This window comes from Capricornis sumatraensis, chromosome 3 (genome assembly GCF_032405125.1).
Source record: "Capricornis sumatraensis isolate serow.1 chromosome 3, serow.2, whole genome shotgun sequence".
Taxonomy (NCBI): Eukaryota; Metazoa; Chordata; class Mammalia; order Artiodactyla; family Bovidae; genus Capricornis; species Capricornis sumatraensis.
In genome coordinates, this window is record NC_091071.1 from 13,877,691 (window position 1) to 13,891,031 (window position 13,341).

The 13,341-nt window shown below is 46.3% G+C and overlaps 1 protein-coding gene across 1 annotated transcript; it reads right to left on the bottom strand.

The window, feature by feature from the left end:
- Positions 1-484: 484 nt before the first annotated feature.
- Positions 485-12,112, bottom strand: TMEM248 (transmembrane protein 248). The gene is made up of 6 exons (XM_068967581.1): positions 11,716-12,112; positions 8,394-8,679; positions 6,620-6,770; positions 5,438-5,621; positions 3,964-4,107; positions 485-3,144 (listed from the first exon to the last, which is right to left on the bottom strand). The coding sequence occupies exons 1-6, from the start codon at positions 11,911-11,913 to the stop codon at positions 3,124-3,126; spliced, it is 984 nt and encodes a 327-aa protein (XP_068823682.1). The 5' UTR covers positions 11,914-12,112; the 3' UTR covers positions 485-3,123.
- Positions 12,113-13,341: the final 1,229 nt, after the last annotated feature.

Here is a 13,341-nt window from a genome sequence, read left to right on the forward strand (position 1 = left end):
ACAGCTACAGGTAACTGCGGAGGATGCCTTTCCTGACAAAGCAGGGCTGGCCTGTGTGGTAGCTCTGTACCAGGGAGTCAGGACCAGCTCTGGTACCTCGGGACGAGAGCACACAGAGAGCGCGTGGGACTGAGACGGATGTCTGTAAACCCCATCCCCATTCAAACACTCCTACTGCTCTCTATCTCCGCCTCCTTCTGGGCAGGAGTTGGGCAGGTCTGCGAGCACTTGTGGGTCCAGCACACTAAGGTTCTGTACTCTGGGGGAGAAGATCTGGGTGCTTGGTGGAGCCCACTTGGTAGCTAATAGTGCCCGCCCCTCATCCTGACGACAGCTGACACGTAAGAACAGCTTGCAAAACATCCCCACTGACTTATCGTGTACGTTCTTCCCTTAGAAAACACCCAGCAGACAGGAGAAAATGGAGACACAGCGAATAAATTCAGACGTTTTATTCTGGAAAGCACATGTGCACAGAGTTTCAACACAGAAAATTAACCTGGGAGTGAATGCCGGACAGATCGGCTACCGACCATCATGCAGCAAGGTGAGTGACACGGACCCGCTGGCCCTCGGAACCCCACGGTGCCCGCAGGAGGGTGAAAAACCAGGAGGCTGAACCCCTATACACTGCCCAAGAGAACGCAACACAAGTGGCAGGTTCCTAATGACGAGAAAAACTTACAAATAGAATCAAAACTGATTCAAGTCATACAGTGAAAGGACAAAAGGAAAAGGGAAAGAGATCAATATGATCTGAAACAACTGTTTTTAATAGTAAGTTGCTGACCTTTTGTTGGACTCCAGTCCAAGATGCCTGAGGAGGGGCCAGTGCTTCTGCACGGGGTCATCCCTGGAGGGGAGACAGGCCCTGTCTACGACCCTCTTCTCATCCTGAGGTCCCCCGCCCTCCCAGTGAGAGACAGTGGAGGACAGGACCTTGTCTGTCCGTGCCCAGATAGTAACGGGTCCCCTGGACTTGCTGGGGGTCGGTGGACCCAGCACCCCTGGCATCCCCAGCCTGCTTTTGTACACCTGACTGGGTTTCTGTAAGATCTGAGATCACCTGCAAGGGGAGAATGCTGGGTTTTAAAGTGTGTTTCTGTCCTGGCCTCGTGACAAGTCATACTGTCCAGGCATTTTTGGCACTTCCCTTCCTTGTGCCTAACAGAGTCCCTCCTCCCCTACCAGCCAGTCCCTGTAATTAACACGAGTCATTAATATTAGCAACAAGCTGGACCCAACGAACCAGTGAAACTGACTTTCACCTGTCTTCCTTTTATATTACTCTGCCAGTTAATAATCTACTCCTGTAACTCTACTTCCTTGGGATTTTATTAATTCAGTAGCAGCTTCATCTAAAGTCTGTTGGTCTTAATGATACTGATGTTTCTAAAGGCCAAGCAAATGGCTTTTTCTCAATCTCATCTTGTAAGTCTCAAAGTCTCTAAAGAGAAAACTAAATTAACTGGTTAGCTATGCATCAGGTAAGCAACTCATATCATTAAAAAAACGGATACACAAGTCTGATTATTGTGCTTGAAATGTACTAAAAGGAAAAAAAAAGTATTAACATATCAAGTTACTATGATGATTATTTTAATAACCTTCAGTAAAAGCCCACAAATGTTTTCCATTCAAGAATGCCTGGGATTAAAAAAAAAAAAAAAAACTTGGGATAAAATGTTCTAGGCCAATATATTTCAGACTGCAGGGCTGGTTCTAATTTAGAACTGACTACAGACCTGGAGTTAAGGGAAAGAAGTGCTGGCAGTCACACCCAAGACTGTTAACTGCCCTTTTGCTCTATCACTGCTTGGGAGAACTCTCAGAAATCATTAATGACTGTAAGTCAGGAAGGCAAAAAGCTGTGAAGAAAAATGGTAATAACATAAGTGATAAAGGGCTAGAAAAGATGCACAACCGTCTTAAAATGAAAATGACTTGGAAGGAAAAAGGGATAAAAGAAGTAGATCATCAGAATGTTGTAAGAAAAAAAATGCTTTTGGTTTTCCTGATAAATGGCAAATCAGAATCATTTTCCCTCAGATTTCACAGCCAACGTTTTCTTAATGTTGTATCTATAAGTTGCCATTTCCTTCCAAGTATGTTAACTGCATAAAAATGAAATACCTCCCCATAAAACACCAGGGAAAGAAAAATCCACTACCTCCTCAAAGAAAACAAGAAACCCTTTCATGAATATTAGACGAACCATCACCCTCTCCTTTCCTGTCATTTGCATTGCAGAAAAGAGAATGGCTCGTTTTCACTCTAGAGCCATTTGTACTTCATTTTTGAAGCCCTCTGGAGTGAGGAAGCTGTTTCAACTTTCATATTGGAGGTAAGGAACAGCAGAGAAGAAAAAGGACAGTGGAGCACTCTGAGCCAGCTCAAGTCAAACAAGACCAGACTCCTCACTGTCCACGTGGAAAATGAAACTTTGATCTTTACCAAGTAAGTGACTTTTAAATATTTAACTTTTTACTCAAGATAAAAGCACAAATCTCTCCTAACTAGAGTAGTATTAAAATGTGACTATTTTCTCTTCAAAGGGAAAAAGAGGGGGATTAAAAAAAAAAAAACTTAGAAAGGTATGTTTCCTTGCAAGCAAAACAGAGAAAAAGGTGTTATTGTTGTTACTATAATTATTAAGCCACAGACACATAAAATCCACAAACTGGATTGGGGTGGCTTTGGAAATGCAGTATACCAAAGGTGCAGACTGTTTTGAACATTCTGTACAGATCGCGCTGAACAAGAACCAAAGGTAACCTCCCCCACGGCGGTGAAATGCCTCGGGCCCCCGGGAAAGACAGCAGGGCCTGCTCTGGCAGCGAGGTCGAGAGTCCTTGGGCGCCGCGTGGGCCATCCTGCCGAGTCCACAGGTGAGGCTGAAGGGTTCTGGCGGCACCCAGTGCGAAGCACGTGCATCACTGGACCAATTTCTGAATGGACTTTTATAAATATATACAAATCAGTTACAGGCACTTGAAATGTCTTTGGCTGGAATAACCCAACATTGCAAGATAATGTATTCACAGAGTGTCCAGGCCCAGGCTGGCTTCAGCAGGCGATGATTATGGTTCTTTCAGTCTCTCTCGGAAAACGGCAGCTGTGGGATTAGGCGTCTGCCAGAGCCACCTAGGAGAGAGCAAGACGGCCAACCGGTCACGCAGTGACATAACTCAGCCCCACCAGCTCTCCTACTGGGGGCCTGGGCCCAGCCCCAAACCCAGGGAGCCACACGCACGCATCTGCCAGGCAGGGGAACGATTAAATGCTAAAAAGATCAAGCTCATCTAGGAGGTAATGAATAGAAATCAGCTGATCTCATGAAGCGCTGAGCTGAGATGGGGGCAAATTTCAGCGCTCTGGGAAGTGACCAGCACACTGACCTCAGTGGAACGGAGGCAGCACTCAGGGTTAGCTGTTCTCCAGCGGGGAACATTTTTTTAAATACAGAATTTTTAAAGTAGTTTTTTAAAAAAATATTTTATTTGGCTGGACCAGGGCTCAATGGCAGCATGTGGGATCCAGTTCCCTGATCAGGGATCGAACCCAGAACCCTGCACCGGGAGTGCAGTCTAGCCACTGGGCTACCAGGGAAGTCCCTGATTTGTAATTTGTTGATGATCTAATTTTCATTTCGCTTGTTTTGTTTTTTGGCCACACGGTGTAGCATGTGGCATCTTAGTTCGCTGACCAGGACACTGGAAGGACAGAGTCCAGCAGCAGTTGGGACTTCTCGAGGGAAGTCCCTCCACTGGGGATGTGAGAACGGTTTTTTCCCACCAAAGACTTGGGTGTATGGTTGAAAATGCAAACACTACATTATAGGCTGAGGGGCAATGGCTGCCGACAGGAACTAAGACTCGCCCACAGTAAGTGGAAATAGGACTAACTAGGACTTTACCCAGAGACCTCTAGAGCAGTCCTGGGCCAGACCCACCCACCGCTCACCTTCTCGGGACAGAATTCAGGATTGCTCTGACGCAGTTTGCTGGGTCTGCCTTTGATAACCGCGTAGCAAAACATCGTTATCACCATCACAAAGAGGAAGTAACTGGTGTGCATGAGGTGCAGGTTTATTAACGAGCGGTCATCCTAAACAAAGAGAACCAACCAGAGACATCCACACTGAGTCACTGAGATTTTAAGGCTGGCTTCCTGAAATCAGGGGGCACAACCTCTAGGCTTGCCTCAGCGTTCCTTCTCACATGGGAACAGAAGGTTCTCCTATCTTCTCAACGAGGAAAGCCGGAGCTTGTGGTGTTCCAGATACCACCCACCCCCTCCCTTCCTAAACCGGTACTCTGCTCAAACTGCCCCCGGAGCCTTTAACCCCTGCCCTTCCCTTTATTTTCTTGTTCTCACAGCCCTCAAGCTGCACAGCTGACCCCCCAAGTCTGTGTTCCTAACCCCTTGCTACTCCTCCCCAGGGAGGCTGCGGCCTTTCGCCACAACGATGAGCCCCTGGCTGCAAACACCAGCCGTGACTCACGCCTTTGAGTGCCACAGGCAACCGGCCACCAGGCCCGGCCAGGTGTTGAGATCCCAGCCAGGCCTCCACCCCTGTTCCTTCTCACAGCTCCAGGCCTCCTCAGGCTCCATCCCATTTCATGTAGCAGGGGGGCAGACCAGTCTTCCTGACACACTGCTTTACAAATTTCTACAACCCAAACGCAGGCAGTGCTGGCCTCCTCCTCCGAGATCTCAACGCCTCAGTGAGGCCCAAAGGGCCTTCAGGAACCTGGCCCCTGCCCAACGCACAGTCTCAGCTCCACTGCTCACTCCTGCAGGCCCTGGTGTTCCAACGCCCACAACTTGATAAAAGTGAGACATAAGGAAAGAGAGGGACCAGGCAAGAAGAAAAGAAATCCACCTGGCATGGAGTGACAGAGAGAAGAACATTTACAAAAATTCAGTGCAGTCTTTTAAAAGCGGGCTCCAATCTGAGGAGCAAACAAAACCGGCAAATCTCCCACTAGCTCAGAGGACAGGGCCTCCCGCTGTCTTCTCTTTGTAACGTCAAAGCCCATCCAGGCATCAGTCTCCAGCCAGTCCTCTCCTGTTTACATCTGCCTGAGTCCCACACCGTGTACTGCTCCTACTGCCACTAACCACAGACGCTTCAGCGAAGGGCGTGTGCAGGAGGAAAACGGACCAGCCTCTCCGGCAGCCCCTCTGAGTCAGGCACACAGCCGCAATCAATACATAACTGCTGCTGGACAAAGTGGACAATGAACAACAGCAGCAATTTCCTTAACCAAAGGGGTGGTGTGTTTTGGCAAGTCTCCAGCCTCCCCCAACCTGGCCTCCCTACCCGGCTGGACATCGAGAATGGCAGGAGCTAAGCTAACCCAAGAAAGGAGGTAGGCAGGGTCTGCTCTAAGTTTCGGGACACACACAGACGCACAGGATTCTTCTCACTTACATCTGGAACAATAACTGTAAGCTTGGGGTTTAAAGCATGGTAGACTTTTCCAATGGCCCCCTTGTAACACCAGAAAGGGTTGTAGTCTTGAGCGTATTTTGTGTTGGCATCCCTGGCCGTGGTGAAGATCTTATACCAGAGCGTGGCGTTGCTGTAGGTGTCAGGAACGCAGTGCGGCGGCTGTCTGCAGGAGAAGGAGGCGAGACACAGCGCTGAGCAGGGCCTCTTGTGGGGAAGGAGAAATCGGAGACAGCTGTATTCTCTTGAGATAAGGCCTATTATGTTTTTAGTTCAGTGATTTTTTTTTTTTAATTAATAAACACAATAGAATAAGAACTAGGCACCGACACTTGAGAGTTTGGGTGTTAGATTTTTGCTTTCGGAAATCAATCCTAGGTCCTCTCACCAGAAAGAAGTCACTCCTCGTAAGCCCATTTTCTCAAATAAGGTAAACTTTCAGGCACCACTGGAAGTTCTCCATACAAACATCTCTATCAGCTGGTACAACCAACAGCAAATAATGCTGAATTTGGCCTACAAACCTCCGAACATCTAAAACAGATTAATCCCAGGATAATTATTTGAAAAGGACTCAGCCTAAGATCCTTAAATAGGCTCCACCTTGTGTATTTCATGTATTTATAGATCATTACCTCCTTTACAGAGAAAGCAGAGGCAAGAACAGGCTTAAAGGCAAAGCAGTTAACACTGACAGGTGCTCAAAAAAAAAAGAAGCAGAAGGTTCAGCAACAGTAACTATTTCATGGAAAATAAGGTTCAATTTATACTATCAATTTAAAACATAAGTCTTCCTGGGTAATGGAGATGAACAAAATACTGCTCAGAAGCCGTCATTATGGGTCATTATGGTCACAGGATCAGCTCATATGCATCTTTCCTGTGGCTTCTTCTACCAACAGGAAAGGAAGTCTAAAACCTGCAAACACAACCCGATGCTTTTACAACCTTACTGAAACACTAACCCTCTGATATTTATATGCAGAAGTTTTACCTCAGAAAAGCAAATTAAACTGAAATAATCCTATAGACAAGTCCCAGTGATGACAATTCTACAAGGTAATGCGACGCCAGCTGTCCTGAGAATTTGCTGCTAATGCCTCCTAGTCAAGTTCACGGTAAACAGCTTCTCACATACATCCATGGGGGTCAGGGCGCACTTACACGGTGACGGGGAACACGCCGGGGTGAGCTGTGAGGGTCATGCAGGCTGTGAACACCACCTGCTCACAATGCCCGTGAAGGGCACAGTCGTCCGAGCTCCAGGATGTGGGCAGGGTGAAGGTAATGTTTATCTCCTCCTGGGCTTCCCTGCCTGGAAAGAGAAATCAGTGTTTTGGTAAATAAGGCAAGAAATCATACATTTACGATTCTCTGGGATTTGACTGAATCCTGAAATCAAACCCACCCAAGAATCCCATCAACCCAGGGAGGTGGGACCCCTGCCTTTGCGGGGTTTCGAGAATAACAGCGGTTGTTCCAAGCCAGACTCTGAGGCCTGCTCACTGGGCAGACCCACGGTGTGGCAAACACAGCCAGGCCGCTTTTGGCCGCCGCCTGGAGAGGCCACGCCAGGGCCCGGCCATGCCTGGGTGGGAAAGCTGGGGCTGCGTGAGTCCGCACCGTTGGCACAGCGTATGTATCGCTTCACCCAGTGGACCACTATCTCATGAACAAGACCGAAGAAGTGTTACTGTAACCCTTTCACATACAAGCACACTGAGGATCAGCAGGTTAGACCTAAGAAAGGTCATGGGACAGGTGAGAGATAAAGTGCAAATGAGCACCAAGGTATTAAACATCACAGCAAAAGAAAAAGGTCCAGCTGCTCCGTGGAAAACCCAGCCGTTGCCCTTACCGCCTTACACGGGAACACCTCTCACCAGGAGCAGCCAGCAGGGGGCTGCCAGGCACGCCCCAGTTCCTTTAAGAACTTTAAAAGGTTCTTGGTAACCAAAGATGATTCTTCTGAGGCTCAAGTCTCTGGCACAAAGCCCCTCCTGATTATTCTAGCTCCCACTACTTCTTCAACCTTCTCCTGATTCACCTACAGTCTGTCATGGGTTTAGTACTAGTCCAAGGGCAGTGCTCAACGTTCTACAGGTGTTTAATATTATTTAACAAGCATTTATACAGCATTTCCTGTCTGCCAGGAACTACTCTTAAGTGCCTGATGAATATTAACTTACGTTATGCTTGTCTCTTTCATATCCCGAAACAGCAAAGGGAAGAGACCAGATCTGGGACTTTTTCTAATTCCTAGCATTTAGCCCAGTGCATTAAAAAAAAAAAAACAACAACTTAAGACTAACAGCAATATCTGTAGCATGTACTGAAAACTCCAACATGATGAACCAGAATTTAAACAATCTGTGCTTAACAGACTCACAGAGACAGAGAACAGCCCTGTGCTTGCCTCTGCTAATCCTAAACTCCCAATCCTTCCCTCCCCTCCGGCAGACTATTAGATAGAACTGATAGACAAGGCCCTACTGCACAGTACAAGAAGCTACGTTCACTCTTCTGTGACAAACCATAATGGAAAAGAATATGATGAAGTGTGTATCTACACCTGAGTTACCTTGCTGTACCGCAGACACTAACACGACACTGTAAATCAACTGTACTTCAATTAAATTTAAAAAATACAAATTAAAAAATGTATTCAAAAATGTTAAGACCATAAATAGGCCTTATAGTTTCTTCCCAGTCTCCCACTTGCAAGCTTTCATTGAGCACCTACTGCATACCAAGCACTCGAGTAAGTGGAGATGTAGTAGAAATGCTTCCTCCCTGACTTTGTTGGTTCAAACTCAACAAAAGGGAGGACACACCCCAAGACTCAGCAAGTCTGAGGAGGGAAACCGGACACTCAATACTCTGTGTGGTAACAGCTGTGGCCAGAGAAAGCCTGGGGAGCTGGCCGCCACTCACGTACCCGACAGGCCGATCTGATGCCCGAGGATGGTGGAGTACAGATGGGTGACGTTGCGCGAGTACCCGCCGAAGGGTTTGAGTGGGTCCAGGGTGAGGGTGATGGCTACAGAGATGTTCAGTGGGCCCGCATCCTCCAGGGGCTGTGGGGACTGCGTGGACGTCCTGGCCTGGCCGCTGGTCACTGTGCTTTCCGGAGCTGCGGTGTCGTTTGTGAGATGCTTTAACGTTTCATTCTCTGAGACACACAAGTCCAAGTCATTAAACCGCAGGAGAAAAGTATTCCAGTCCTTTGGTAAAACGAAAGAGAAGCAAGGGTGAGACGTCTGAGTGCCACCGGCGCCATGGCACAGCCACAGCCCGCGGTGTGGCGTCCGAGCCAGTGCTGCAGAGCGACGGCGCGAGCGCAGCCTGCAGCTTCCTGCGCGGGCGTAACTGTGAAAACTCCAAACACTCTCACATTCAAAATCTAAAGCATGAGCTCCTCGCTGGCATGACCTAGTAAATCAGCTGAGGTGAAACAACTCAGGAAAATATGTGAAGAGGAAAAAGGATACTATACTTACAGAAAATCATCTAGCCTCAGAATCAAATTTGAAAAGACGGCTTGAACAGAAGTAGTAAAACATTCAAAGTATTAATCTAAACTCATTTAGCAGTTACAACAAGCTATTTTTATCATTTTATTTCTAATTGGAGGATAACTGCTTTGCCACGCTGTGCTGGTTTCTGCCATACAAGAGTGTGAATGAGTCATAAGTATACACGTCCCCTCCTTCCTAAACCTCCCTCTCACACCCCCCACCCCTCTGGGTACCATTAGCTATTTTTTAAAAATAAAGGCTGCCTTAAAATATTTTCTTATAAGGTCACTTTTCTACACTGAGCTCTCTCTCTTGAGAACATGAAACTACAGTAAATACCCACCCTGGTGTTAATACTTTCTCCCCCTAGTCATGGACCCTGGGTGCCACTTTACGACAGAAACAATTTCAAAAGGGAGGAGAAAAGATGTTCTCAAGCTTCTCTTTATATCTGTACTGATGGTTTAAACTATAAACAGTTTTAAAACGAATACCAACATAGTAAATTATCCACCAGGGTGTTTTTTCATTTGAGCAGAAACTCAAAGATGAACTCAGGCTAGAATGGCAACAACAAATCAACCTAGGCTGCTCCACACTCCTTTCTCCCAAGTAACATTATCTACAGAAAGCTGCCAAATGTCAAGACAAACCAAATGACACATCCAGGAACTCTAACATTAATTAAAGATGCCATCCAAGTAATTCCCGAGTGGCCAAGTCTGCCTCTACAGCCCCAGTGTATCAGAACTGGGCATTAGGAAGAGGGCAACCAGCAATTTCAAATTACACTCTCCCTAACACCTGAAAACTCAGCAGACCATTCAAGAACATTAGAGCTGAGAATGAACATTCTAGTCTCACCCCTTCATATTCCAGACATGAGCAAACTGAGACCCAGAGCAAAGTGGGGACTCTCCAACTCCAGCTGAGGTGAGAGCAGGCAGAATCAGAATTAAGTTTTCTGATTCAGTCACAAACTTTCCCTATATACCCAGGCCCCTCATTTGAAAATAAAATCCCGAAATGAAATCATAAAGTTCTGCAGCGTCCTGCAGCTCTGCTTTCCTGCAGAGCTCAAGTCCATTTTGAACAGTTGGCCAAGGCCAAGGTCAGGCTCCATTCTGCTTATCAAGGGCTAATTATCCAGGCTACATCTTAACCTCTGGCCCTGGCTGAGCATTCAACACGGACTTGAGCTTGGAGGGAGAGCAATGCCAGGATGCTGCAGAACTTTGGTTGTGGCTAGAATGTTCATTTTCAGCCCTAAAGACTCAGGCAGGGTCAGAAAAGGGAGAATTAAGCCAGCCAGTACGTCTCCTGGTAAGAAACTCTGGTAGGGTTTAGTGGGAGAAGTAGCTCAAGCTTGTTGCTCTGTGTCAGAGAAGGTGGTTCCTCTTGCCAAGATCATCTATAATCCAGAACGGCGCAGGGCACAGGAGCGAGTGCCATCCCCACCACTGAGCGGAGTTCTGCTCCATCACGAGGCGCACACACTGTGACAGCAACGCAATCCTGCCCCCGCCCCCATCCCCACCAAGGAACACACCCAAGAAGACAACGTGCAGGGGGCATTCACAGAAGCTACTAAGATGGAAACTAAGTTGTCCCAAAGGAAACTTATCCACCAGGAAATTCACCATGTCAGTGGTTCCGCATAATGTAAACTTACTAACAGGTATACAGTCATTCACCCCTATCAAACGAGATTGCGGACACTACTGTTTTCAGATATGTAAGAACACGCTTTCTGGGGTGGGCAGGGGAGCTCTGTGCTGCATGGCTTGTGGGATTTTTGTTCTCCTACCAGAGACTGAACCCAGGCCCTTGGCAGTCAAATCACTGAGTCAACCGCTGGACCCCTAGAGAATTTCCAAAAACATACAAAATCTGTATTATGACTGTTCAAAAACTACTACATACCTAGATTAGCAATTAAAGAGCAATGCCCAAATAATTCATTTAAACTGACCAAAAAAACAAATCTATAAGGCAAGTTTGTAGATAACTAGTTTTCCTTGATAAGAGAAATGTATTTGGAAATAAAATCCTGCTTTCTAATATTTTACAATTCTTTCTTCCCAATTAAAAGGCTTTCAGTACAGTATGAAACTCCATGACAATATATGGTTTTAAAATAAATGCTTATGGTTTTTTTAATTGCAATTAGCTAATTTAATGTGAATAGCAAAAAGTTAGTTCTCGAACTTCTTGACACAGACATTTTACAAATGAACTTTCTAAAATACATGCTTCAGCAGGATACAGGATGCTTGGGGCTGGTGCACTGGGATGACCCAGGGGATGGTACGGGGAGGGAGGTGGGAGGGGGGTTCAGAATGGGGAACACGTGTACACCCGTGGCGGATTCATGTTGATGTATGGCAAAACCAATACAATATTGTAAAGTAATTAGCCTCCAATTAAAATAAATAAATTTAAATTTAAAAAAATAAATAATTTTTTTAAAAAAGATAAAAAAATAAAATACATGCTTCATTGCTGAAACAGTCTCAGTAAAGCTGGTAGCATTATTTAAATCAATAACTATCTGACTAGGTTATTTCCTACCAAAGTGAGTCACTGTAAGATGGAAGATCAAAAATTCTCAATAAATATGACTCCTTCTCACTGGGATAAATAAGTCACAAACCAAAGAAAGGCATGTGGAGAGACAAAAGGTGTTTCCCCACCCTACAAAGGCCCAGCCCACCCGAGAGGAGGACTGAGAGTTTACCGTACCTCTGCCATTTCTGGTGACTTGATCTCCTTGATTTTGAAGAAATAGCCCAGGGTCAGGAAAGCTATCGCCATGGCGCTGACACTGATCATGAACACCACCAGGGGGGGCCGGCTGCTGATGTACAGCTTCAGGTTCTCCAGGGGGCTGATGCTGAACATTATTCTGATCAGCTTCACCTGGAAGGAATTCATCAGCATCACTGACAGACTTGCCGAAAGGAAACAAACGACTCCCTTGTTTCTTTAATGGGGTTGGCGGGTGAGGAGGTCACACGTTATTGAACTTGAGAACTGTTTGATCACAAATCCATTCAAAAAGACGGGGGAGGGGGGGACAAACACTAAATATTAACTGTCATTATTTCCAAATGGTAGGATTTTGAAAGACAGACATTCTTTCGGTTGGAATTTTCTTAATTATTCTTTAAGGAACGTTTGCTACCTCCACGTTACTTAAGAAATCAGGTAAGTAAGTCAGTGACACGACACAAATACATGCCAACATGTACAAAAATAAGCTGAGGGTGCTCTCATTTCCTACCACCGAAGAGCGGAATTCTATTTATTCACGTTCCATCCTGTTCACCACCACACTCCTGCCCGTTCCAGCACCTGGCAGAGACAAATACTGAATTTTATCACTCCCCTGCTTAAAGCTGAGCCTTCCTGTCAAGGCCCACAGGGTGTCATGATCCAGAAGCCCCGCCAGCCTTGGTAACTCCATCTCCACCAACATTCCCTCCCCCATTCACTGGGCGCTGGCCACACGCATCTTTCTCAGGAGCAGCTCTCAATCTCTACAGGGAAGTCACCTGAACCTGCAGATCAGTCTTTAACGGTATTTGTCTTCCAGTCCCCGAACCTGGGGTGCCTCTCCACTGATTTATGTTCTCCTTATTTCAGTATTTTGCAGTTCTCGAAGCACATGTTTGCACTCCTTTTGCTAAACTTATTCCTATTTTATCCTTGGAATTTTTGAACATATCCTACCTGAAGGCTTTTACCTCTGCCTCGAGTCCTTCCCCCTTAAATTTCCACATACTTGCTCTTCTTCAAAAGCAGGTCTCTGCTCAGTAGTCAGCTCCTCAGAGAGCCCCTCCGTGACTACCTCCACCCCCGACCTCCCAGAACCCCGCCTCAATTCCTTTCACACTGTTCAGTTAAATTTCTACTTGTTTACAGTCTTATCATCCCTCTTTCGTGACTCCATGAGAACAGAGACGCTGCCCATCCTGTTCACTGCTACAGCCCCAGCTCCTGGCCCCGAGAACTGCAGAAGCACGTAATAAGTTCCTGTCTGTATGATCAGGCGACAATACTAAAAACTATTTTTTAAATATGTGCCAGCTTTTAAAGTTGAGAGAGAAAAAGACGCATCAACAGCACCTAAGAACAAAGAGCAACCACTTGCAACAAGCCAGGCTGTGTACCTGTCTGTTTTCACAAGGCTTTGACTCAACCTTCTGTTTTTGAGACATAATCTGTTGACCCAGTCCACTGGTTTTACCTGCTGTACACGATGCAACTGTATCATAGTTGAGTTATCTCGGGTTCTTCCCACTGTGTCACTCACAAAGGACACCTCAGCAGGCACAAGAGTGGTTCTAACACAAAGAGGTCACCAGT